This window comes from Arvicola amphibius, chromosome 1 (assembly GCF_903992535.2).
Source record: "Arvicola amphibius chromosome 1, mArvAmp1.2, whole genome shotgun sequence".
Classification (NCBI taxonomy): Eukaryota; Metazoa; Chordata; class Mammalia; order Rodentia; family Cricetidae; genus Arvicola; species Arvicola amphibius.
Window position 1 is genome coordinate 124,676,832 of NC_052047.1, and position 27,631 is coordinate 124,704,462.

The 27,631-nt window shown below is 46.5% G+C and overlaps 1 protein-coding gene across 2 annotated transcripts in view; it reads left to right on the plus strand.

The window, feature by feature from the left end:
• Positions 1-27,631, plus strand: part of Prkcb (protein kinase C beta) — a 342,543-nt gene that overhangs the window by 245,670 nt on the left and 69,242 nt on the right. For both annotated transcript variants that reach the window (XM_038342586.1, XM_038342577.2), the window contains exons 9-10: positions 3,477-3,623; positions 24,809-24,982. In XM_038342586.1, coding sequence (XP_038198514.1) covers positions 3,477-3,623; positions 24,809-24,982 — 321 coding nt within the window. The remainder of the gene's footprint in view (positions 1-3,476; positions 3,624-24,808; positions 24,983-27,631) is intronic.

Genomic DNA, 27,631 nt, shown 5'->3' on the forward strand with positions numbered 1-27,631 from the left:
AGAGCATTTGTGACCAGTCTGGGCTACACAGTAAGATCCTAGCTGAAAAACATCTATCAGTCAATCAGCGATAGTAGTTGCTTTGGGAACTGGATCCTATAAGCCTTTTGAGGAGCATGGTGCTGAGGAGGTAAGGAAAGAAAAGGAAGAGAGAGAAGATAAGGAAAACCTCCCTTTATGTCAGTGAGGGATTAGTTCCAGAGCCTCCTGCCCTTGGGAGATACCCAACTTGAAGACACCAAATTCTCCACAGAGAAGGCCATATATATAATCTCCTCCCAAATGCTTTAAACCACCCCAGACGACCTAGAATGCACATTGCAATGCAGTAGTCTCGAAATGGCTAATACTGTATTGTTTGGGGATCAAAGACAAAGGGTCTGTACATGGTCAGTATGGGGAGATTTTTTTCCTCAGTGATTTGCCCTGTGGCTGTGTGGATCGGCTGCTACTGATGATGACCGTCAGATCAAGCTGTTGCTGCTCCAAGCAGCTAGACTTTAATAACCCCTGTCTTCCAAAAACGAACACGCTGTGAGTTTCCTTGCTGAGTGCCCCCACCCAGGGACAGGAGCTGGGGCCTTTCCCACAGCCCTTTTCCCTCACTAGTGGAGGCACCTACCCCTGCCTGATAAGATGAGCCCAGGGGCAGGGGGACAAAGTAGCAGGTCTTTGTAGACAGCAGCACGGAGATGGGGGACCACACCCGAGAGTCTGCTCAAGCTGCCTGGCTTTAAATCTTACTTGCAGCAGGGAAGTTAGTCTGCCCGAGCTTTCAACGCATCATCTGTAACACAGGGACTCTGACACTCTTAACTGCCTGAGATTACATGAGGGCTGGATGACATCATGCCTCTAGAAGCGTCTGGTACAGCATAAGCATTCAGGTGTCGAATGCCGGTAATGGCGTTGCCAGATCCTCCCTGGAAATCAACCAAGCTCAGTACATGCTCCTGGGGTGGGTGGGAGCCTCTCCAGGTGCACCCCTTGCTTTCTGGCCTTCTGGGGTAGCTGGGAGTGCATTTGGAGGCTCCCCAGTAGGTAGGGTGCAGAGGGGCCTGAAGTCGGGTGTTGATCATCTGAGGATGGAGCCTGGAGTTTTTGTGGTTCACTTGGACAGAATGCAAAGGGACCCAGCTCCACTCAGCAGAGCTGCCTTCCGCTTCGCCTCTGTGCAGACTTCCCGGGCTCCACACTGCAGACATAAAAGGCAGCCACCAGTGGAGGATTGTTTCTGCTGTGGCTTTCATTTTCGGTGACACTGTCTTTGATGCAGGACCCATGAGGCACCTGCAACTCTGGGATCTCTAGAAAGTTGTGTGACAGGTTCTTGTCCTCAGAAGGCTCATGGGATCAGGAGAACAATCCTAAACGCTTTCGGGAACCAGGCACCTTAACCGGGAGGAAGCCCACCCAGTGTCGCCAGGGCAACTTCTTCAGAAGAAGCTGGGGGTCTTGTTCCATATATTGTTTGGGGTACAGTTATGCATATAATTGTCAAAATCCATAGAATTATGTACTAAAGATCTGTGCATTTTACTGTTTGCATCTCGATTATTCACATATTTTATTTATTTGTGTAGGCATGACCATTTGTGTGCAGGTACATATGTGTTTATGTGCACATGACAGCCAGCGGACAACCATGGGTGACCTTCCTCAAGCACCATCCACCTTTATTTTGAGACAAGGTCTCTCACTGACCTGGAGCTCACTGAGTAGACTAAGTTACTGGACAGTGAGCCCCAGGGCCCCATCCTCCTGCCTCCATCTCTCCAGCCCTGGGATTACCAGCATATACCACCATGCCCTTTGAAATGTGAATTCTGAGGCAGCAAGTCAGCTCTGTGTGTTTACAAGGCACACACTTTTCCAACCGAACCATCTCCCTTGGTCCCAACTTCAATTTTTTTTTTTTTAAAGCACTAACTAAGAAGATGAAAAGCGATGGGAGCCGAGCAGTCTCGCTCACTGAATGTCGGCCTAGGCTAGAGCTGACATCATTCTTGAAAGTCAGCACGGAGGACATTGTCCCTGCACGATGTGCATCATCTGAGCATCAGTTGTCTCTTCTGCTCCCTTATCTACCCTGGGCACCTCCAGCAGAGCCCGGGTGTGTAGCAGACACTCAGTGGGAGTCCCTTGATTGGATGAGTCATTTTCATTGGCATCCAAAACCCCAGGAAGGGGCTGGGGAGATGGCTCGGTTAGTAAAGTGTTTGTGCAATCCGAAGGACCTGAGCTTGACTCTCCACCAACTCATGTAAAACCAGGCGTGTGGTTATGACATGCCTTTGTAATCCCAGTGCTCCTGCGGGGAGAGGGGAGGCAGAGATGGGAGAATCCCTGGAAACTAACTTGAAGGCAGGCCAGCCTAGCCTGGTACACACAGTGGCAAAATCCTAAGACAGACCCTGCCTCCAACAAAGCAGAAGGTGAAGGCTGACACCTGAGGGTGTCCTCTGACCTCCACTTGTGTATTGTGTCATGCGCACACTCACATCCCCACTTACATTTACAAATATTCACACACACCCCCTCTCAATCATCGGTCGTCTGTCTGTCTATCTATCTATCCTCTATCTGTTTCTCTCTCTCTCTCTCTCTCTCTCTCTCTCTCTCTCTCTCTCTCTCACACACACACACACACACACACATATACGAGAGAGATCATTTTATTGCCTGTTTGTCATCAAAAGACATGAAATAAGGAAACAATAATAATGTAGCCGTTCACAGGGTCTGCTGTGTACCGGGGCTCATGCTTGGCCCTGGCACTGTCAGCGTTCATGGGGACTGAGGTATAGAACGTTCCTTTGCCAGGTGCACTCCATTGCCTGTTCAGCTCCACATACTCATCCCGATACCCGAGAATCGGTGAAAACCAAACTGGCAAAGCCCATGTCCTCCAGGAGCTTACTCGCTGGTGTGAAGGGAAACAGACGTCATGAAACAAGCGTGTGTGGAGAAAGTCAAGCCAACGAGGACAGAGATTATCAACAGCTGTGTCTGGACAGCAGCTGGGAAGGGCTGGCTCTCTTACACAGGCTCAGCGGCTTTGGGGAAAGAGTGCTTACTCTCTCAACAAAGGCAAGCTGAAGCATTTTGGGTAGTGGCTGACTCGCTTGTATGAGAAGCTTCATGTTGGTTACTGTGAAACTTGGTAGGGAGGGAAGCAGTGTGGGTCCTCTGGGTGACAGATAGACGCTAACAGGCAGTGCTGATAGACAGGGAAAGAAGGCAATGAATTCCAGGGTCGTCAAGGAAATATGCACCTCCCAGGGAAGGACGCGATTGGAGGGATAATGAGAGGGGCCCAGGATGGCCTCAAGGTGGTACATTTGCAGAGCAATGCAGTTGTGCATTGCAGGGGTTAGGTTTCTGACTGTAGAAACCACAGCATCTGCTGAGCCCGTGTATCTTCCTACAGTGTGTTCCCAGCCCTCATCCTGTATTCTGTTTATTTCTTCCTCCAGAGAGCCAAGATCAACCAGGGTACCAAAGCTCCAGAAGAAAAGACAGCCAACACCATCTCCAAATTTGACAACAATGGCAACAGGGACCGGATGAAACTGACCGATTTTAACTTCCTGATGGTGCTGGGGAAAGGCAGCTTTGGCAAGGTACAGAGTGACTTGGTGGTTGCATCCACTTTGAATGGAACGGATGTCCCCATGGTGGGAAAAGAGGTGAACATAAATAAACCCAGGCTGCAGCCTGTGCTGAACATTGTGAAGAAGGTGAATAGGAGCTTATCTCACCTACAAATCAAGAAGGTACCCACTCACATGATCTGGGGAGGAGAAATGAGCCAAGAATGGCAATGAGCCAGCCATGCATTCAGAACAAGGAAGGAGGGGCTGAGAACATAGCTCAGTTATCAGAGTGGCTTGCCTAGCAGGCATGAAGTCCTGATTTGGTCCCTAGCATTGCATAATCCAGACATAGAGGCACGTACCCATCACTTCAAAATTTAGGCATCAGGAGGTAGAGGTAGAGGGATCCTCCTCGGCTGCATAGTGAGTTCAAGGCCAGCCTGGAATACATAAAACCCAGTCTTTTGATGTAAGCCAGAGCAAGGAAAGATTGTTCCAGCAGAGGGAAGAGCAGTGCCAGCATCCCGAGGTGGGAAGGGCTTGGCTCATTCTAGGTGTCACCATGAGGCACTGGGTTCACAATGACGTGAGCAGGAGGATATTCTAGGTGCCATCAGGAGGCACTGGGACCAGGTGACGTGAGCAGAGGACAGGAGGTTGCAAAGGGAAGCAGTGGCCTGATCACGCTGAGGGCGATGATCTAGGAAGGTGCGCCTGGATTTTATCCGCAGGGCAGCGGGGAGCCATTGAAAGTTTTTAAGTGGAGAAGTGACACCATCGGGTTTGCTTTTGGAAAAGATCACGGTGGCCGTCGAGACTGGGAACAGCTCCTCTTGAGCAGCAGCACAGTGAAGGATGACCCTGGGACTCATAGAGCAATCCTGGATGCTTTTATAGACACCGCGAGACGCTGTTTTTACCAGAGTTGAGATTGTGTTATAAGTATTCCTGACTTGTTTAGTGTTGTTTGGAGTCTTTGAATCCCTGAGTGTGCCACAAAGATGTCTGGTGTAAATCTCATCGCGTGAACTCAGGTGTGCAAAAAATATAAATTTCTTTTTTGTCTCTGAAACTTAAGCCAGAAACCTGAGTTATCCTTGAGTCCCCCTATGTTCTCCATCTTTGTCCTTATACCACCGGTACCCTTCCATGCTCCATACAGTCCACTGGCCAATCCTGTTGGGTCAGTCAAAGCCTACTCAGCACCTACTACCTCTACTCCATCTCCCACAGCATGGCCCTCAGCCAAACCTCCGTGAAGCGCCTTATTGGTGTCCCTCGCCACCTCAGCACCCATAATCAGTACGCCCATCACTTAGCAGCTGTAGTGGTTTGTTTACAATCTTACTGCAAGTTAATCTTCTCTCCTGCCACAGCGCAGATGCATTGTCCGTTCCATTCTCATTCATAGATTATGCTACCCTTATGATCTCGTCCTTCTTTGCTCCTGACATCTTTACTGTTTCTTCTCCTGTTGCCTAGCATGTTCTAGATATAATGGTGGCTGTTGGGTGCCTGAATCAAGTCAGTTTTCTTCTTCTTTTGGAGCTTTGTTGATACAAGACCCTCAGGTCTTTGCATGGCTGGCTATTCTAATTCACATCTCTACTAGGGTACCACTTCTGTGAGGTCTTCCTTGACCACCAACTTAAAGAAGTTATCCATTAATACTCTTGTGTGACATAGGGTCTTGCTACATAGCCCAGGTTGGGCTCCAACCCATAGTCTCGCAGCGTCAGTCCTTCCTCATAGTGCTGGGATTTTAAGCATGTGCCCCAGCCGTTCTCCATTCTATTTTATCCTCTCCTGGAAACCATTAATGGATGATACTCCTATTTACATACTGATCTGTTGCTCTTTCTGCTAAAGTGGCCCAAGAGAAGGACTCTCCCCTGTTATAACCAACACTGAATTTCAGAATTATGGACTCGATTAATTCAACATCTCGGTTTAATGCTTGTATCTTCTATTGCCTATGACCAGGCTTTCTGTTGAGATCCATTAAAAAGTCTGAAATGCTGTCTTAGAGTTTGAAAGCCTCAGGTTGGAATGAGAATGGAAAGAAAGGACAGACACCTAAGGGGGTGGCCAAGGAGCGCTGAGCTCTACCAGGTTACACAGTAGGGCAGCCGATTGTGGTCCACAGCCCTTGCATGAGTTTTCCAAGCAGTGACGAGCAGTTTGGGTGTGGGGTGGAGAAGCATACTGAGAGCAAGACTAGGGTTGGTTTAGGGGAAGCAGTGAACTAGAGTATGGTAACACAGCCTGCCACAACCCAGAGAGGCTAGCATGTAGTAAGCAGGTGGCCAGGAACAATGTAGTAACTGAATGAGTGAACACGATGCCTAGACAGGACCAGGAAGGAAAGCTAACAGGAAGAGGGGAGCCACTTGGTGGGAAAGAAGGGCTCTATGGAAGCCTAGAGATGAAATATTAAGGGGAGAGTCAGGGTGTTTAAAATGTTAGGAAGAATGGATTTCAAAGTAAAGCAGTTCTCCTAAGGATGAAGGAGAAAGTGACCTAAAGGAAGAGAGAATTCTGACAGGCTGAGTCCAGTAGGGAGTCTTGTATTATGTCACTTCTGAGGTTTGACCTAGGTAACATGGGTGGGGTGGGCCTTGAACCTTCCTACAGTCCTTCTGCCTCATCCACTCAGGTGCAGAGATCACAGAGGAGGAACACCGCACCCAGTCTTATGTAGGAATTTGAAAAATTAAGTTTTGAGTTGGGTGCAGTGATACACACATGTAGCAACGCAAGAAGCTGAGGCAAAAGGAGTCAGGCTGGGTGGGCAACATAGTCAGACCTCCAACTCATTGAAGATAAAATTGAATCATACACAACACGCATGTGCGCACACACACACGCACATGTGCAGAGTTTTAGGGATGTAATTTTCATAGCATTATACTCTCCCCACATAACCAATACAGTCCTCCGGTGGTTTCTAATTTGTCACAACAATCAGCACAGTCTCAAGATTGTCACCACCCAAGAAACTCCATAATTACCCACAGTCCTTCCTCATTTCTTTCCTCTCCAATTATATTTCAAGCCAACCTTGTATTTACATGGCTTACAATTAAAATTATATTAAGAGTATAAACATTGGGGAGTCTTGCTTCCACTCAAGTTTGCCCACTCCTGTGGCCCCTCGCTGACTCGGTCTCCACATGTGAACTTTCCTTAATTGAATATGCTTCATTCTAGCCCCCCTAGGCTCATTTACCATTCTTATTTTTGTCCTTGCTAACTCAAAAGTCAGTGTACCGTGCACATGCTTTTGATAACTTAACAGTATAGGCAGGAGAATTGCTGATGGAAAATGGAAATTCCATGGGGGCTTCTGGAAAGAACTGAGACTGGGGTGGGGCTTAGGGGGGTAGTGGGAGAATGGATCGTTAGGGAACAGTGAGCAAATAAGAGAGAATAGATCATATGTTTCCATGGAAACTGTTACAATAATTGAGAGTTCTCTTGCAGGCTGGAGATGTAGCATTAAATAAATCACAGACAGAAGAACAGCCTATCATGAAAGCAAAACAGAATCACAAACACCTCTGTGATCACTTAAAGCAGAGCCATCCTTTGCTACCTTACGATGCCAACTCTGGTTTGGAATTAATGCACTTTTGTATTCGAATGCCGACTTTGAACATTTTGCACGATCTGGCTAGGTACATAGATCAGTCCCCTTAAAGAGAAGAACATGGCCACGAGTCTGCTCTCTCCCTTTGGAAGATGAAAAGAGCCAGCCTTGGGCTTTGCGCCTCCCTCCCCCAGGTCCACAGTATCAGATCTGGCCCAGAAAAACAGACTCTCAACAAGCACTGCGATCATTTGCAGAGCCACCGACGGTGACACAAGCATTTTGCTGAGAGCTGTGAAAATGTCACAGGGCGAAAGCAAGTGTGAGGCCACCGCGTTCCAAATGTGTGGCCCGGTCCTGGAAACCTGCGAGAGAAGCGTCATCTGGAGAGTTAACTCATGGTTCTCAGGAAGGTTGTCTTAGTTGAGCAGGGCTTGTTGGCATGTTGGATTTTCTTAGAGATAGAGGCATCTGAAAGGTTCCATACATGTGCTGTGCATATACAAAGAGGGAAGAAATGGACAGTTGATCTATCGTCTTTGTATGGCAGGCACCTCTTACAATACCTGCACAACACAGACACAAGTCTTTTTAAAATAGTGGTATTTTCTATTTGGTTTTAGAAAGTTCCATACATTTATGTTTCTATTTTATGCAGTACATGTTGATCATATTCATCAATTCCTTCCTCCCTTCCTCCAATACTTCTAGTGCCCCCACCAAACCCCACCTCTTTCTCAACTTCATGTCCTTTTATTGTTATTAATAGCCTCCCGCGTCTATTTAACGCTGCCCACGTGTGTAGAGGGACATCCACAGGGGCAGGGGAAAACCTACCATGGATCACATCCCCAAAGAAGAGTGAATCTCCCTCCCTCAGCCCCTCTAGAGATGAGGCTTTGGCCCCTCCCCCATCCTTGCGTTATTGTGAGCGTTTCACAGTTCTCTCCCATACTGACAGACCCTTACATTCTTTCGGCTCCCTTTTCTGCGGTGCTCCCCAAGCCTTGGATGAGGGGGTTGATGTAAATGGCCCGTGCATACCTGAGAACTCATTTATAGTCAGCACGTAGACCAGTTATAAGTCTTTGCATTAACCAGTACCTACAGCAAAAAGATAAAATCTAAATGTGTGTCTATGGGTGTAAATATAAATATTTAGGAGGCAGTTAGACAGTGTGAGCATTTAGCAAAGCAACAACAGTATATTCCCCATGTGGGCCTCCGATCGTCCCAGTCATGGGCTTTTGATTGGGTGGAACTAACTCAAATGCAACCCGAAAGCAGTTGGTTACCTCTGTAGCTGTCATACCACGCTTTCAATAAGGGGTGCCTCTCTCCAGGAAGGCTGGTTTTGTAGCATGTCAGGTCTAGTGCTGGGTAGGATCTGTAGAACACCTTCTGGCACTGTACAAGTTGGACAGCGGAGGCGGGAGGGGGGTGGGGGGAGTGTCCTGGTCAGTGTGATCCAGATATAACTCTACACCACAGACTTGATGTCTCTTATCCAAAAGTGCCATGTTACAGAAATCTGTGAAGGGATGAAGGCTAATATTGCTGTCTTCTGAGACTCGTGCACTTATGGTAATGTTACATATTGTTCAGATCTGTTTTAAAAGCTACACAGGAGCTGGGAAAATTAATCAGTTGATGGTATTTGGGATACACGCATGTGGGCCTGATTTCATACTGGTGGCATGAACCTATATAATCGTAGCACCGGGGAAGGCAGGGACAGAAGGATCCCTGGGTATTGCTGGCCAGCTAGCTCCAGATTCAGGGATTTAAAAAAAATAAGGTGAGGAGCAATAGAGGAAGACATCTAACATCAATCTTTGGCCTATGCTTGCACATACATGCATACACACACACACACACACACACAGAGAGAGAGAGAGAGAGAGAGAGAGAGAGAGAGACAGAGACAGAGACAGAGAGAGACAGAGAGAGAGAAAGAGAGAGAAAAAAAGAGAGACAGAGAGAGACAGAGAGAAAGACAGAGGGGGGGACAGAGAGAAAAACCTGCATGCATGCAGAAAAATGAAGCCAAAAAGTTAGATGGGGAGGTTTTCCTCGTTCTCTTATATGTCTGACTCTTGGTTGTAGCAGGTTGTGTGTGTGTGTGTGTGTGTGTGTGTGTGTGTGTTTTGCAAGGTAGAAGAGGCATAGATTCACAAATATAAAGAAGTTGGAACCCAGGCTGGGGAAGCAGCTCGGTGGCTAAAGGCTTGCTGTGTAAACATGAGCCTGAGTGCAGAACCTCTGTAAAGTCGGCACGGCCGTGTGCATCTATAATCCCAGATTCCTGTGCTGAGCAGAGAGGTGCCAGCAGCAGACTCTTGAAGCCACCGAGCCAGTTAGCTGTGACAAACAGCAAGGAGACCCTGACTGACAGTGGAAGGAGGTGGCTGGGGTTGATCTTGGTCTCCACACATGCACCATCACTTGTGCATACCCTCACTCACACATACAAATACATATATACATACATACACACCACGCACAAGCATTTAAAAAGAAGCTCAAACATAATAATAAAAAGATCTCCATAAAATGATATTTATTGCAATTTGATTGTTACTAGAAAAAAATTGAAATAGCTTAAAGAGTCATTCATTTAAATGAAGTTTAAGTAATAATGGTTTATCCGAGATACATTTAAATGAAACGTCTTTATCTGTTTCTCTTTCTTTCACATTTATCCATTTTTAAACAGAAAAATGAGAATTGTGTAAGGAACATTCACAATACCTACCACCTAGATTCTGCAATTAACAATTGACTTTCTTTGCTTTATCACATCTCTGTGTGTCCATCTGGGCACCCTCCCGTACACTCCCAGTGCATTTCAGAGCCAGTGACAGACCTCAGTGCGTGTTAATCTAAACTCTCTAGCATGCTGTCCAGCTAGCCAGGACACAATCATCTAAGCTCATATTCACAGTTAACAAAATGCACATTTCTTACGTGCATGGTTCTGTGCATTTTGAAATAATGTGCACATTAAAGCAAAACTGAAGGAGCAGACTGAACGTGACTGTGTTGTGCTGGGGGAGCCTACAAGAGAGTGGCTCTAGACTAAATCACCAAAGGCCTTCCTGAGATAGCTCATGAGGACGAGTTAACCAAGCAAAGGAGGTAAGAAATGAATGAGAACCTTGGTGCCTCCGCTCTGAGTTAGGCTTGTTTGTGTAGCAGGCGGGACATGAACTCAACCGCTGGAACAAACAGACTCCCAGAGGTATACTAGCTCAGATACAATAGAGGTATAATTTAAGTCATAAATAGTTCAAGATGGGTGTCCCTGGCCACTCCCACTCTCTCCATATGACAAATAAGGGTCAGAATTCTTTCCGCCATACATGGGCCGCATTAGAATCACTAGCCTGTTCTCTACATTCAGAGAGTGGAGGGGGAGGATCGGGAGGAGGAGGTTCAAGCTGCTTCTTAACAGGCTTTGTTCTGGAAGTGACACACATCACTTCTGCCCACACCCTATCCTAGAGATTTCAGTCTGTGGCCACACCTTGCTGCAAGGGAGTCTGAGAGAATAATTTTGGTGGCTGGCAAGAGGTTTCACCGATCTTGCCTGCTTGTCAGCTTTGGATGGGAGTTTCAGTGTCCCCAAAGACCTTCTGACCTTTTCCTTTGGAACACCCAGTTTCCCACATCCCATAAACAAACAAACAAAAAAAAAAAAAAAAAAAACTTGAGGCGCCTCTTCCTGGTGACATTTCCTTGTGTTCAAATCATGGTACATGCCAGGTGCTGGAGCTGCCTTTCCTGAGCCCAGCAGAAGCCAGGAATAAATCAAGTAGGAAGAAGTCAGCAGCTTATGAAATTGAAAGGATAAATGGCCAGTGCTTAGACACTGGGCACCCAGGTACCGCATCCACGGGTGTTAAAAACAGCCCCGTCTTGTTCTGTGGCTGAGTGTTCATCTAAGCAGAAAACACAAGCCTCCTCTTCTACGGCTTCATCTTCCTGGAACAGTAGCCAGGAGATCCAGTGCGTGCATGATCCCAGAAGTCTAAGAAGTGGACCCAAAGTGCCCCAAACCCCCAGAGTCCAGGAAGATGCCTTCCGTACTCAGAATTTAGCTGCTGTTCTCCAAGGTACTGGTGGGGCCTTCTCCAGCTCAACATTCACACCGCAGCAGCATACGCGGAGTTGCAATCACAGATCTGATACGACAGTCGTATATTTATGTGTTCTAGGAGAGCCTATTAGTGAACGGTGATTTTGCTCTTGTACTGCAGCTAGTGTGAGAGTTAAAGTTATGTTTTAAGTTTTAATTGCTGTGCCTAAGATCCACAAAACAAAGATGCCTCTAATCTGTAGCCCCTTGCCCAAGGACAGATACTTCCTGAGGTGCTGGGGGCTATATAACAAGCCACATGTTTTCACTCCCCTAGATAAGTTTAACCCTATTGCATCGGATGTGCTTGATCATGTGTAGGTAGGAGGTACACAGGCAAGAAATATATCGGGATATATGTTTGCCCCTAATTGGACCTGGTGAGAAATATGTAGCCTTATGGGTTTGCCTTTGTAAGCCTTGACAAAATGTGACTTGTTGCCATTTTCTGGGAACCCTGAATGGACCTGGCCAGAATCCATCATCCTCGCCAGTGTGTAATTAAATCTTGCTTCAAATTTGGCTCAAAAATCGTGGTAATGGTTTTATACTCACAGGGTGGGCTTGACACTAATACCAGTGGCACAACTGAGGAAAACAGTCTTCACAAGTATGCTCACGTGTAGTTTGCACCTCCGTGGCCACTCTATTTCAAACAACGTGGAGTCTTCTTTGTGAGTCTGGTGTGGAACATCTCAGTCTCCCCTCCACTCTGGATCCTGTCCTTCAGAGAAGGCTCATGCATCAGGATCCCTCTGTTCTTTCAGCATCCTTCCTAGGCTCTGCAGCTTCCTTCCCTCTCTTTTGCATGGAGTGGATATAGAGAGTCAAGCTGCTCCTTTGAGATTTGCTGCTTCACCTGCTACTCCGTCTTCATCCTTTACAAAGTGACGCTTTTGATTACCAGCCTTTGGCAACACCTGTCTCAGATCGTCCATCACTCTGAAGATCTAACACCCAGATCATGGTTTTTGTTTGTTTGTTTGAGACAGGGTCTCTCCACATAGCCCTGGCTGTCCCGGAACTCATTATGTTAGCTGGCTGGTCTTGAGCTCACAGAGATCTGTCTGCTTCTGCTTCCCGAGTGCTAGGATTAAAGGTGTGTGCCACCACGCCCAGCCCAGAGGTCAGGCTTTTGAGAGCAGAGGGCCAGCATCAGGGACATAATTTTTCATTTTTATAAGTGTCCACTGACATCCATAATTAATGATTCAGTTGCTCAGGGGTGCTTATTGAGTATTTGCTGTATACCAGACTCCTTTTCAGTACAGCAGCAATGCCTGTGAACAAGACAGACAGAAGCACCTGTCCTTACAGACTTACACTCTTCTGGTGGTGATGGTAATGGTGACAATGGTGGTGCTGTCATCACTTTGAGGTCTAACGGTGTGTCAGGGCCTCATAAATGTTCTGTATGGATTAGCTACCATTTTTTTCTATGATGTAGCCACGATCGTTCTCCCTTTTCAAGGCGGCAAGACCAAGATAACAGATGACTGGAGTAACTGGTGAAGTCACAAGTTTGTAAATGTCATCCAGTGGGTCAGGTTTGATTCGGAAGTGCATAATTTGCGACTTTTGTGGTGCTTAGGATGTGTGGTGGTTTGAATAAAAATGGCCCCCATGGGCTCATAGGGAGTGTCGCTACAGGATGGTGCGGCCTTGTTGGAGTAGGTGTGTCCTTGTGGGAAGAAGTGTGTCACTGCAGAGTGAGTTTGGGGGTTTCAGAAGCCCAAGCCAGGCCCAGTGTCACCCTCTTATCCTGCTGTCTGTGGATTCAGATGTAGAACTCTCGGCTGCTTCTCCAGCATCATTTCTGCTTGTGTACCATCTTGCTTGCTTCCTGCCATGATGATAAAGGACTAATTCTCCAAATCGTAAGCCAGCCCCAGTTAAATGCTTTCCTGTATAAGAGGTGTCTCTTCACAGCAGTGGAGCACTGACTAGCACAGGATGGAAGCCAGGGCCATGAGCATGTTAGGCAGGCATCCCACTATTGTGCCATACCTCCAGCCTCAGTTTGGGGCTCATCATGGCTTGATACTGAATCCGCACATCCCAGCTTACCTCCGTGTCTACAGTGTCCATCTATTTGAACTCACCCTAAGGGCCATCACTTCAAGCTGCTGACCTGAGTGCTGAGACGCTCCCTCTCACCCACCTGTCCGAGGACCAGTGTGCATCAGTGGGATTCATGAGCATGTCCACGAGCACGCCTTCCCTCCCACATCCTCTGCCCTCCTGCACAGGCTTTAGCATCGTGAGATCCGCTCAGTTGTTTCCTTTGCAGTCTTGACCCCCGTTTGCTCAGTTCTCGCTCGCCGTACTACCCTGCCCCACCACCCCCATTCCCGTCATACTCCCTCGTTGCCTCTCACGTTCACTGGACACAGACTGTCAGGGAGGTATGTGCCATGGACTTCCTCACATCATGTGGTGTTAACTGACAACACAATTCTGCAAGTTCATTACGGATAACAACTCTGCTGTATCTATGTAGAAAGTTAAGTGAAAAAGGCTTGGTGACTTCTCCAAGATGTGATCTTGGAGAGCTGTTTGTGGCTTGGAGGAGGCTGATCAGGACTTGCGATCTGGTTTTATGATTCCAGTTGCTTCTTACTATCTTGTAGTAATACTCTTCTCCACTTTGGGGTCCACATGTCTTCCCAATGTTTCTCCTTCTTTTCTCTTTCCCCTCCCCCCTCCTTCCCTCTGTCCCTCCCTCCCTCCCTCCCTCCCTTGCTGTTTCCCCTCCCTCCCTTCCTCCTACCTCCTCCTTCTCCTCCTCCTCATCCCCATTCCCCTCTTCAGGACAGGGTTTCTCCATGTAGTCCAGGCTACCCTGGAACTCACTGTATACTCCAGGTTACCGCCAGACATAGAATCCTCCTGTCTCAGCCTCCTGGGCTGAGCTGCAGCACTCCTTGTTTTGAAATAGTATTTCCAAAATGGCTACCAGAGCTACACAGTGACATAAGTGTATTATTCCTCCTTCCGTGGAAAAGAGTTAAAAAATATGTCTTGTGATCGCATTAATGTAGACTAATACCTTAACATCGCATATTAAAATATTTGCCCCAATCCCACACACCAGAGTTTCTCCCCTTGTGGTTTCAAAAGACCTTCAAGTGCTTTCATGAGCCCCCAAGATGGGGGCCCTCAGTAATGTGCCAGGCATGACCAAGGGAGAAGGCAGTGCCAGTTTCCACGCTGGCATCCCAACAGCCAGGTGCTCCACCACAGTGCTCTGTGGACACAGGAGAATAGTCCGGACGCAGCATCATGTAGCAGGTACAGCGCTGAATTCTGACAGGAGGAACTATCCTGAGGAGATTAAAGGGGCGTTAGATCCTAGCAACAATGGAGACCTTCTCTCCTAAAATCTTTGAGTCCCAGCTGTGGGAGTCGATCTTAATTTTAATCTCATTAGTGGCATGCATTCATATACACACACATGCATACATATATTAGATGTGGTTATATAACCTTGCAGACAAAAGCGCTCCCCGTTCTTCACCCTCTTTACTATCTTCCTGTACCATATGTTAAATTGCTTTATCATATGGCTCACAGGAGCTGAGAGGCTCTGCTACCTGTCCCCTTAATCCTCTTCCGGGGAACCTCTCGACATTTGCTGTCTGATCTTGGCTTCCTGCCGTCTCTGTAGTTCTGTCCCAATTACGGTGCCTCTCCCCTCGGCCCCCAAGCTTCCATATGCAATTCTGATTGCACTACGATTTTGCAGGCTCATCTTCCTAAATCACTTTTCCCGATTTCCCAGGTCCCTGCTCAACAAAGTGACTTGCCGCTTCGGTCCTCGGAAGATAGTGAATTGAAAAATAAGATAAAGTCCTTTTCTTTCTCTCGACAAAATTAATTACATTGAGGAAAATTAAATATCAAGAGTTTCAGCTTTATAATGGTTTATCTGCTGCAGATAGATGGTCAGGGGAGCAAAGGGAGTTCAGGACCGGAAAGACGTGGACACAGGGCGCTCACCCACCACTCTCCTTCCCACCACTGACCCTCTCTCTGGCCATACACCACCTCTTTCAGCATTTTCAGTGTTGAAATCCCAAATCTCGTCTATTCTAGAAGTCTAAAATACCAGAAAGGAGAATCTAATGGTCTTGGCAACTCAGTGATTCTTATCATCCAATTAGCCGTGCCCAAGAGAGAGGGGACAGCCACAGCTGCAGAAGAATGGCAAGGGCACGCTTTCTGAAAGTGTATTTGGTATGGGCAAGGTCTCTAAGAGGAAAACCGAAATGACTGAGACCTCTCTGGTTCATAAGGAAAAAAAGAGAGAATTTCCTTTAGGTTTCTATGTTCTTTTAAATGTTGCCTGATTCTCTGAGGGAAAACGCCACCGCATTAAATCAAGTCATCTCACTGAGGGGCCGTAGAGCCCATGAATACGGAAACTGCACAAGGTTCAATTTTCTAGGCATGGTGGTACACACTGTAAACCCAGATCTCAAGGGATCACAAGTTCAAGGCCAACTTGAGCTACGTAGTGGGATTCTGTCTCACGAAAACTAAGGGTTAGGTATGAAGCTCGTTGAGCCATTGAATAGCATGCCCAGGGTGACAGGTTTGATCCTTAACACCACAAAGCCGTGGTGAGTGGGGTCCAGAGAGAGAAATAAGAAAACTGGACTCTGGTCCAGCTTTGGAGCTTCCACTGTTCCTGTCTCCCTGCATCTCACGTGCGTCTCTCTGCACCACAGCAGAGATCCACAGCGTGTTCTAACAACACATCTATCATCTTTTCTACCACAAGCATGATAGCAGAAACCAAGGGACTACAGTTATCTAATACAGAACAGCTATTTAGGATATGCAAATGAGGACGATCCGTAGGGTGGCATGGCTTGCTTCACCCCATCTACCTTCCCAAGTGTATTGTGTATTGTGTATTGTGTACTGACATGAAACACTCCTATAGAAATCTACCCTCCACTCCTGGCCACTGGGAGCTTATCTAACTTATCTAAGTATTTCCGGTGTTGTCGATTTAATTTGTGGCATGGTCTAACAAGGTAGGCTAGCATCATTTCCATTTTCGGGATGCAGAAATAGAGACTCAGGCATCAGAGGGAGTGGAATCAAACCTAGTAGGCTCTCACAGCATACACTGTGCTCAGCGGGATCCACTTCTGCCCCAGAGAAGCTGCAGGCTCCAGCAGCGGTGGTCTGTCGTGTCAACAACAAAGCCAATCTTATGCCCGTAAGGCAGATCAGATTATAAAGAAACAGGCTTTCTTTGTGCCACCTCATTGTTTAAACGAATGACAGACCCTTAAGGGTTTTGTTTCATCGTCTTTGGGTAAAAGGCATCAATTATTGGCTTGTTTTCCCAGGAACAATCTACAAAAACAGTCAAATTAAATCCGCTTTGATTTTAGCCCTTTGGTTTTGTCAAGCTTAACGTATAACTCTCGAAGAAATGACTAAGCCAGACATGTCACAAAGTTTATTTATTTATCAGGCAACTCTGTTCTCTCTCTCTCTCTCTCTCTCTCTCTCTCTCTCTCTCTCTCTCTCTCTCTCTCTCTCATTTCCATAGCAAATTTCAAGTATGCAGTTCAATACTTTGTATGTGGCATGCATTAAATCTCTAGTACTTCCCTTAGAATTGAAGCTTTAAACATTTCCTCATCCCCACACTGCCCCACCCCAGTTCTTGCCAGGGACCATCTCTTAGGTGCTGTGAAGTCTGATGATTTTCAGGGGCTCTGGATGAGAGCCTACATTATTTGTCCTTCTGTGTCTGGCTTGTTTCCCTTACCGTAAGGTCTTCCAAGTTGACTAATGTTTATTTTTAGCTCCAAAGAAACCTTCAATAACTATTAGTGATCCACGCATTTCTAATAATGCCAGTAATTAGAGGTGATGCAGGCTTGAGAGTAGAGATAACCTTTCTTCATATTTATTGCTGAAACTCAGTTAAGCATTTCGTGTTAGACACAATCAAGCATCTTCATTAGGAGCACAGGCAACGGTCTCAGATTTACGCCCCCTTGTTTCTTCTCCACCTCTTTCCTGCAGCTTGTGGGAGTCGTCTCTCCCATCCTTAGTGGCCTCTGTTTAAAGAGTTTGCAGGAGCCAGATAGAACCAAGAAGCAAGGGCCTCCATTCTAAACTTCCCTTCACACTTTCCCAGCTTTGCTTGTACTAGGGGATAAAACTTTAACTAAACCTAAAGCACAGCACCACAGCATCATTTAAAAAGCTAGAGGGTCTGAAGAGATGGGAGCTGTTCAAAGTGCATGCCGTGTAAACACAAACACGTGAGTTCCAGCCCCGGCAACCAAGCAAAATTCTGGGCATGGGGAAGCACACTTACAATCTAAGAGATGGAAGGCGGAGACAGATGGATCTCTGGTGAGCTAGACTAGTAAGAGACCCTGTCTCACAAATAAAAGGGGGCCAGTAGGTCACACACCTTTCATCCCAGCACTCAGGAGGCAGAGACAAGCAGATCCCTATGATTTTAAGGCCAGGCTGGTCTACACATTGAGTTTCAGGCCAGCTAGGCCTATATATTGAGAATTTGTCTGTTATTTCAGTATTCTGAAGGCTGAGACATAAGAATCACAAGTTTGAGACCAGCCAGGACCATAGAGAGAGACACTGTCTTAAAAGTACAATAAAATAAAATAGCAAACTTGAAAAGTGAGATCCTAACAGAGAACATACAGCTGAAATTTCTGCAGAGACAGCACGGTGGTGCCCTCCACAGTCAGTGCGTGTCCAACAGATGTTGTCATACAGCGCAGCACAGCCCAGCACAGCCCTAACACACCACCCTCAGAGATAGCACGGTGGTGCCCTCGACAGTTGGTGCGCGTCCTCCAGATGAACTCACATAGTGCACTACAGCCCTAACACACCACCTTCACACTACAGTCTACACACGCGGGCCTGCCAAGTAAAAACTGCATGTGTTCTTTTAAAACAAACATACTAACAAAAAAGGACAGTTTCTAAGAACTAATATCCAAGGTAGTTCTCTGACTTCCTCATACATCTTCATGTATATCTATACATACATGAACATGCACACAAGATAAAAGCAATAAAGAAATAAAGTTTTAGTTCTGGGTACACCTGCCACCCTGGCTTCTGACATGGAAAGCAGCTCACTTTTGTTACAGATTCAGACTGTACTAAAGAGACATATTTATTTTCATTTTATAAAGAAATTTTGTTTCAAGACAGCCTCGACCTTTAATTCATGGCAATCTTCCTGCTTCGGCCTCAGTAGTCCCGGAATTACAGGTGTGTACCGCCATGCCTGACTAAGAGTTTTCACTTGCAGAAGCCTTTGCACAAGAATCACAGAATGGCGGACTTCTGTTTCCCAACTTGCTGTGCATGGTGGCCATCACCGCTTTGTTGGGCAGACTTGGAGATTGCATAGAAGAAATGATCCAGTCCCACCCAGGTCTACACCCACTTCCGGTGCACACACTTCCGGTGCACGCACTTCCGGTGCACACACTTTCCCCGTGACACCACTTTTCAGTGTTTCTCTGAGATACCCCTCCAGTGTGCAAAGTCTGTTTGGTTGCCTTCTCTAAATAAGTTGTTAAAGGTCCCCAAAATCACTACTAGACTGCAAACTTCCTCCTTGATTCTAGATGCAAACATTCTGATGTCCTTGAGCCACATGACTTCATATTAAGCTGGTGTGACCACCATATCATATATAACTTGAACATGTATGTATGTATATACATCCACGCAGAAAACTCTATCCAAAAATTGAGCTGAAGGACTATGCCTTGGAGGATCAGAATTCGGAAACTTCAGGATAACGTAGAACATGTGAGACATCTTCTTGCTGAGTGAGACTGGGAATGGGAAGACCTCACAAATAAAGAACTCACAAGTATGATGAAGTCAGCAGCACCCCAAGCTCTCACTATCTCTGATGCTCCCCAGTGAGTCTCCATCCTGACTCTATGAATCTTGGGCTCTGCTCTGTGCCTTATCCCACGTCTATCAGGTTGAAAGAGCTCCTGAATGGCAGAGGTTTTCCTTCTACTCCAGGTCTTTGGTTATAAAGGATGCTTTACTTTCACTTGTGTTGAAACTTAGGGGAGAACAGTTAAAACCATTGAACTCACAGTTTCGGGTTACAGTTCACCACTGCAGGGAAGTCAGCAGCAGAAACTTGAGAGAGTTGCTCACATGACATCCACAGTCTAGAGGGGAGAAAAACCTTGCGGGCACACATGCTTGCTTGTTTGTTTGTGCTCAGCTGTATTTCCCTATTCTTAGACAGTTCAGGTACTCCTGACTGGGGAATGGTGCTGCCCACAGTGGACTGTGTCTTACCTTAGCATTTAATTAAATTAAGACAATATCCCACAGGCTTGCGCATGGACCAACCCAATGTAGACAATCCTTCATTGAGACTCTTCCCAAGAGATTCTGGTTTTGGTCACATTGACAAAGTTATCATGTGCTGCTCTCTCCTCTTCCTTTTCTGACCTGTTGCAGGCTTGATATTAAGAACACCATCCACTATAGCTTTGCTATGCAAAGGTCTGCGCAAGTAAGGAATTGTCATCAGACCTAAGTTCCAGGAGGAGCTTGCCTTTCTGCTTGAAAACAGTCACTTTCCCTATAGAAAGTATCAACATCATTACATTGTGTGTGTTACTGGTTGTGTTGGCTTCTAGGAAAAAGAGAGGAGGAAGAGAGAGAAAAGAAAAATGGAAGGAGGTAAAGAGGAGAGAGGAGAGAGGGAAGAGAAAAGGAAGACAAATCATGCATTAAAGTATCTACTATAGACACACGTACCCATATATAAATACACAGACATAAATATTGACTATATAGTGTGTAATCATTTTTAATCATCTGTCTTGAGGTATAGTTTATGGGTCATACAATTCACTTGTTTATGTTATATAATCTTGAATACTTTATCAGGTTCCTTGGGAAATATGGGTTGAGTGAAGTCATATACACACATTAAATAACACCAACTTCTAAGCACTTGAAGCTCAGAAAAACCAGATATGGTGACCTAGATCTAGGGAGCTGTGGCTGCTTTTCCTCACTCAGATCTGTTAATTCACTTTGCAAACAAATATTGGTTCATTGTTGACCATGTGCTGGACGTTAGACATAGGAGCTACGGCAAAATATCTGGAATCTCAGCATGGGGCGGGCGGTGAAGGTGTACACAGACAGATCCCTAAAGCTTGGATCTCTAGGGCTCAGCATCCAGTAAATCAGGTCAAAAGTGTGAGCTCTGTGATCAGTGAAAGACCCTGACTCAAAAAATAAGGTGGGGGGCAAGTGGAGGAAGATCCCTGAGGCAGCTTCTGGCGTCCACAAGTATACTCATGGGCGAACACACCTGCACGCACACACGTGCTTACACCATACATGCGCACATATGTATACACACAAAAGGAAAGAGCTGTGGAGTGAGATGAAATGGTGTTCATGACAAGAGTCCTGCATGCTTAGACAAGGTAGGCAGTCTGGACCCTGCTGGGGTCCCTGCGGAGTGTGACCAGCCATCAGGAGGTCAGAGAGCAGATGCTCGAACACCTGGGGAGAAGGGTGTTTTGTTCTACATGCTATTGGAAGACAGAAGGGGGGGTCTCCAGAAAGCAGAGTGCTATGAGCTGCCTTGAGTTGTTCAAGCATCATTTGCTGTGTGGAGCGCCGTGTGTGTGTGTGATTTGGGAGTAAGAATGGAAGCAGAGCTGGTCAGAAGCGATCATGGGAGCTTGGATCAAGGACTAACCACCCCGTTGGCTTTTCTCAGGAAAGATGTCAGACTTTTCAAATCCTATCCACTGTCTTCCTTCTCACTTTTTAAAAAAAAATGCTAACCCAGGCCTTCATCAGGCATAAGGTCTTTACAGACGTCATTGAGTTAAATTGAGGTGCTCTGGACTAGAATGGACTCTAATGGAATGTGTCCTTGTAAGAACATTTGGACATATACACAGGACAACAGGGAGGGACACAGCGTGAAGAACGGGGTGGAAGTTGGAGCAATCCGTGTGTCTATAAGCCAAGTAGCGCTAAGGATTGCTGGCAACCACCAGAAGTTGGGAGAGAAGCACAGGATGAATTCCTCCTTAGCCCTCACCAGCAGCTGACCCTGCCAACATCTTGATTTTGGACTGCTACCCTCCAGAACTCTGAGAGGACATGTTTCTGTTGTTTGAAGCCACCCTGTTCTTTGTTCTTTGCTGTGCCCACCCTGGGAGACAGTCCAATGCTGGGTGTTAAGTGTTCATCGTTGTCCAAACAGTGCCGAGTCAAGTTTCTCTTTATACACACCGTGCCCTGTATGGTTCCCTAGATCACTGGCCGAGGGGTTTTGACAAGTCCATTTGACAGATTAGGAAACCGAGGCTCAGAAAAACTAAGTGGATTTCCCAGTGTTGCACAGCTACCTTATGGCCAACCTTGGATATATCCCGGGCATTTTAATTCTCAAATTTACATATTCACCATTGCGAAGCACTACCCAGTCTGTGGCCAGAGTCCAGGATGCTGGGCACACCTCACCTTTGGGATCCGGCAGCAAAGTTCACTACCACAAGCTTCCCACCAGGGAGTCCTTGGGCTGCTTTTCTCTGTTTTATTTGCTGTCACCAGAGCTCTGCTATTTATCGCATCCCTCCCTGAAGAGTCTTGGGTAACAGATGTGGTTCGGAATTTGATAAGAACGTTACTCCAGCACATCCTTTCACTCTGCGTGGAGTCCTCACCCTGGAGATGCAGGGACAGCTGGGCAAACAACCCACGTCCTCTGTGCCGGTACTGAAATTTCTAAAGGCTCCACAAATGCAATTAATAAGAGATTTATTTTCACTTCAGGAACACAGGGGACTGTGGCCATGGCCATTGCTAGCTCTGACTAATTATTTGAATTTTTGCTTTTGCTGCCTTTGCTTCCCATGTAAGCATTGCCTAAATGCCTGGGATATGCCAGGCAGTGACTAGAATCTTAAAAAAAACAGTTGGCAAATGTCAGTTTAGGCATTAAGAATAATGTAGAAAAGGCACATGAGGACAGGTGAAGTGGCTTACTTGTGTCACTCCCTGCTCCTCCACTAAGGACAGACGGGAGGGTCCTGGAGAATGTAAACAAAGGTCTGAGTGAGACAGGACCTCCTCCCATCCCTGGTCCTTCTCCTCACTTGCATCCAATCCAGATCACCTTGCTGTTCCCTGTATTCTTCCATCCCAGCTTTCTCTGCAACCAGAATCCTCCTGATTCTCTGCCTTGGGACACTGGTTTCCTTTGGTCATCATCTCTGCCTCAGCAAGGGCTGGGAGCGTGAGTAGCGTGTAAAGAACAGACAGGAATGGGAAGTACAGGAAGGCACATCCCGACCCTATAGCTAGATTGTCACCTAAGCCAGTGACTATTCTGAGGGCTGAGACAGTGCCACTTAGGTGCCATCCACTGAGACGGGTAGCTCTGTTGGAGACAGAGGCAGAGAGCATGCCCACTGTAGAACTGTGTGCCGGAAGTCTTCCTAAAGCACCCTACACAGCCCCACATCTGTAGCCCCGTGAACACCATAGACTGCAAGGCGAGAGGAGAGAGTGGAAGCAAGAAGCTGGGTGAGCTCAAAAAATCTATTGAGCTCTGCCCGAGAGTTTTAGTGTGCGGATGCAGGAGCCTGGAAGTCTGAGTCTGGTTGACCTTTTTCTGTCAGGACAGGAGCTAAGTGGGTATGCTGACCTACCTATCAGCTCCTGGGTGCCCATCCCTATTCCATCCAACCTCAAGTTTCTGTTGCATTCTCTTGTTCACCTGTGTCAGGAGATGTAGTCTTTTTTTTTCTTTTGGTTTTTCGAGACAGGGTTTCTCTGCAGCTTTAGAGCCTGTCCTGGAGCTAGCTCTTGTAGACCAGGCTGGTCTCGAACTCACAGAGATCCGCCTGCCTCTGCCTCCCAAGTGCTGGGATTAAAGGCGTTCGCCACCACTGCCCAGCAGGAGATGTAGTCTTAACCTTTTAACTTCTTTGAGGCTTTTCCTGAAACATTTAAAGATAGGAAATTTGGGCTGGTGAGACGGCTGCCTGGGTAAAGTGTTTGCTAGGTGAACCTGACAATGTGAGCTTGGTATCCAGACCCCTTGAAGAAGGGAAACCAGCTCCTGAGAGGCATCATCTGACCTCCATGTGTGCTGGGGCACGTGAGCACCTGCACACAACACTCATAATAATAAAAGAATAGCAACAGGTACTTTGACCATGTAAGGCTGAGTTTAAATCCTGCCCTTGCTCTGAATGCTACCCTGGCAGGCTCCTTAGCCTTCTATGCCAGTTTCTTCTCAGGTTCATAGCAGTGTCTGCTTCCTAGAATCGTAAGCAAAGTAAATAAGAAATAACAAATGAAAACCAACAATTGCTTGATACATTGGTAAGTCCTCAAATATATGGTACTAATGAATGTTGCTTACAAAACAGATAACATAGTACCTTCAGCAAAAAGGCCAGTGAGATCACTTCTTCCTCAGGGAGGCCTTGCCCGACAGAGTATGTCTCCTTGGAATATGGTCCAAGTCTTTGTTTCCCAAGAATCTCCTTGAGAATATCACACACCAGACATAGTTCCTCTGATGTGGTCAAGACCAAGGATAATAGCAACATAATGAAAATAACATTGTGTCCACAAGCCCCCATGTTTTCTGACCCTGCTTCTGACCACAGCTTGTAGGCAGACACCCTAAGACTGCAGGTGAGGCTGTTGAAGCAATGCATTGACTATTCCTATAAGTAGTTGTCTGATCTCTCTTCCTTCCTGAGTTCTGGGTCAAGGAATGTGCCTGCTTGGTTCTTGCTGCATTCCCTGCAGGCTCATTCAGAACAGGGCGCACTGAGGGAAAAAAGAAGTAGGTGTCTCTAACCCAGGTTGTTTATTTATTTAATTTGTTTATTAATTTTACATCCCAACTGTAGTTTCCCTTCCCTCCTCTATTCCTATTCTCTTCCCCACCCCGCCCCCAATCTACTCCTTCTCTGTTTCTGTTTAGAAAGGAACCAGCCTCCCATAGGTATCAACAAAGCATGACATATCACCTCAAATCTGGTTTTACCAAGCTGATAAATCATTCATTGATTCTTATGTTTTTAGTACTTACTGATCATCTACTACATGTCTGGTACTTTTGAAGATTTGGAGTTATACCAGTGAATAAAACAGGCAGTGAAACTATCTAGATAGTTACCTCCGAGGGGTGATTATCATTCCAGATGTGTAGAATGGCATTGTTATTGATGGATATCCCAAGGGTCGTTCACTACACATTCATCTTTCCTAGAACCATCGTCCATTGATAGGACTCAGACATTCAAAGTGTGAGGTGGCTGCAAAGCGATATGCATGCCTATCCAAAGTTGGGAAGGGTTTGCCTGGATTCTGGGTACCCACAGCTGTCCCTCAAGGCCTCTCTTAATGGTGTTGATGTATGGCTCTCTTCCACAGGTCATGCTCTCAGAGCGGAAAGGTACAGATGAGCTCTACGCAGTGAAGATCCTGAAGAAAGACGTGGTGATCCAAGATGACGATGTGGAGTGCACGATGGTTGAGAAGCGGGTGCTGGCCCTGCCTGGGAAGCCGCCCTTCCTGACTCAGCTCCACTCCTGCTTCCAGACCATGGTAGGCAACTGGTCCAGTGCTCTGGGAAGCCACTTCAGGGTTTCCATAGACTTTGGCTATCTTAACAGTAGCCATCCCAAGGAGATCCTGGGTCCTTGGTGATACCTGAGCAGTTTGCCTTGTAGAAGCTGAAGGATGCTGACCCCACAGAAGTCAACTGACAATTCTCAAGGTTGCCCCTGAATGCTGTCCCCTGGGGTAGATGCTGTCCCAACTCAGTCAAATAGTTTTATATCCAGACAAGACAAGCCTTTCCCAACATTAGGGGGTGAGTTGGGGGGATGAACTCTAGACAGTTATAGTCAGCCATCCCAGTTCTTTGGAGGAGCATGTGTATATCTCTGCAGGTTGCCTGGGACCTTCGCTAGGAGCCTTAACAGGGAAGGATTTCCTGAGAACACAGTCCTAAAAGGGCATCTGATGCTGGGCACAGGGTCGTAGGCAAGGGCTGGTAAGCTCTGAACATGGCTGCCAGGATGAGTTAGGAACATTCATGCCTTCTATGCTTCTGCCCCTGCAAGAGCAAGATGTCACTTCAGTGGGTCCTTCCCTTCCCTGGTCCTGTTAGATGCAGGCCTCTATGGCCTAGGAGAAGACACCAGAGCACAAGTGCAAATTAAGAGTTCATTCCTACAGATGTGGTTATGTGAGAGGCCAATGGTCTTGAGACTTCAAGATGCTTTCAGGGTTTCTGTAGGATTCTCTTGTACCCTTCAGCTTTCAACCTACAGAGATTTTATATCTCACCCACTAGGTGAGACGGGATGGATGTTGTTGTACCTGTTGTAATGTGCATCTAATTTGGTATACTTTTTGTTGCTAATCTAGTGAGTCCCAAAGCCCTTCGGTCACATTCTTTGATCCACTGAAAATTCCGGGCTATTTGGTCTGAAGTGTTTTCAGTCTAGGGTTTGCTTACTGCACTCTCATGGCACCTCTGCATGCTTCTCTGTCCCCCACTTTTTCTGCAAATTGGCAGCTGGGTCTAGAGGATTGGTCAGACTCAGTTTCCATCCCTAAGTAAATCTGTAGGTGGTCCATGCCATCTGTCATTACGCAGGCAATAGTCAAGGATCTTGGTGATGTTGGCCTGACCGATGCGCAGCACTAAGTCCATTCGCTCATTGGAGGTTATGGGAATGTCTGCTTTGTGTTTGCTAGCTGCAATGCTTTTGCAAAGAGCAGCTTCCCCTCACTTTTTCCCTGGTGATCCGGTTCATACAGAAAAGACAGAACTGTCGCTTCCTTTCTTCCCTTTTTTAAGCTTCAGGAATTATCCTGAGTTGGTGAATTGGTTCACAACTGTGGTCGAAGGGGGGGTGTAAATCTTGCTTTTAAAGTAAACTTTTAAGAAAAAGTGAGAGTCACTGTCAATAAAACTGTAAGCGAATGATAATTTATATTGTGTGGGTACTTGGCAACAATTACAACAACAGTTACAAAAGAAGTCAAATATCTGTAATGTTACTGTGGGGAATTTAGTCCAGAAGGGGTCCACATGCTAAGAGAGTCAGGACATAAACCCTGAGGCTTCCCTCTCCCTTTTCCACGATTGATTCCCAAACCGACTCATGGACATCAGTGTGTGAATGACAGACTGGTAAACAGACCAGTAGTGAGCCTGGAGCGATGGTCGCCATATCAGCTGGGTGTGTTGGGATGGGGAGAAATGAATCACTTGTGACTAATATTTATTAAAGGATAGCATCTTTATTAGCCATGAATTGTTTTGAAAATGGCAATGTGGAGTGGATTTGGGGGTAATTTTTTGATGATAAGTGGTCTCCCCCCACCTGTGCTATTCCAGGAGCATCCATGTGGCGAGAGTACCAAGCACTAGGTTTTCCTCCAAGAGATGTCCCATGCCAGGGAGAAGGACTAGGAACTGTGAGAGTCTGTGGAATATTGTCCCGCTTGGGGAGAAGTTCTGTGACTCCTTCCAGGATGTCTCCCACTCTGGAAAGCCAAGGGATTCAGCAGGCAACTTTCTCGCCAGTTAACAATGAGATGAAATAGCCAGTCCATCTCTAGGGGCTATGTTTTGTGTTTTTCAGGGGTGTGGTGGGGAGTGCTTAGAGAAACCCATTTGCTCTAAGCAAAAAGGCCTGGTGAAGCCAGCTGAGAGTAGAAGACACCCGGCCGTCTCAGCCATGTTCAGACAGACACCCAGCCATATCATCTGTGTTGTGTGCATCTTCTCATTGCATAAAATGTCCCAACCTATGTTATTTTTTTTATTTAAAAAAGATTTACTATTTTTATTTTCATTTTTTGTTTTTTTGAGAGAGGGTCTCCTATGTTGTCTTGTCTGTCCTGGAACTTTCTATATAGACCAGTCTGGACTCCAATTCAACGATATCCTTCTGTCTCTACCTCCTGAGTGCTGGGATTAAAGACATCTGTCATCATATCCAGCCTGACTTTTAAAAATTTGTGTGTGTGTGTGTGTGTGTGTGTGTGTGTGTGTGTGTGTAAATCAAGTATGTGGGGGAATTGTGGAGACCAGAAGAGGGTATCAAACACCCTGGAGTTAGAGGTACAGACAGTTGTGAGTTTCCCAGTTGGGTGCTGGGAACTGGTCCAGGGTCCTCTGGAAGAGTAGAGAGTGCTTTTAACTGCTGAGCCATCTATCCAGTCCCATTTCCTTGT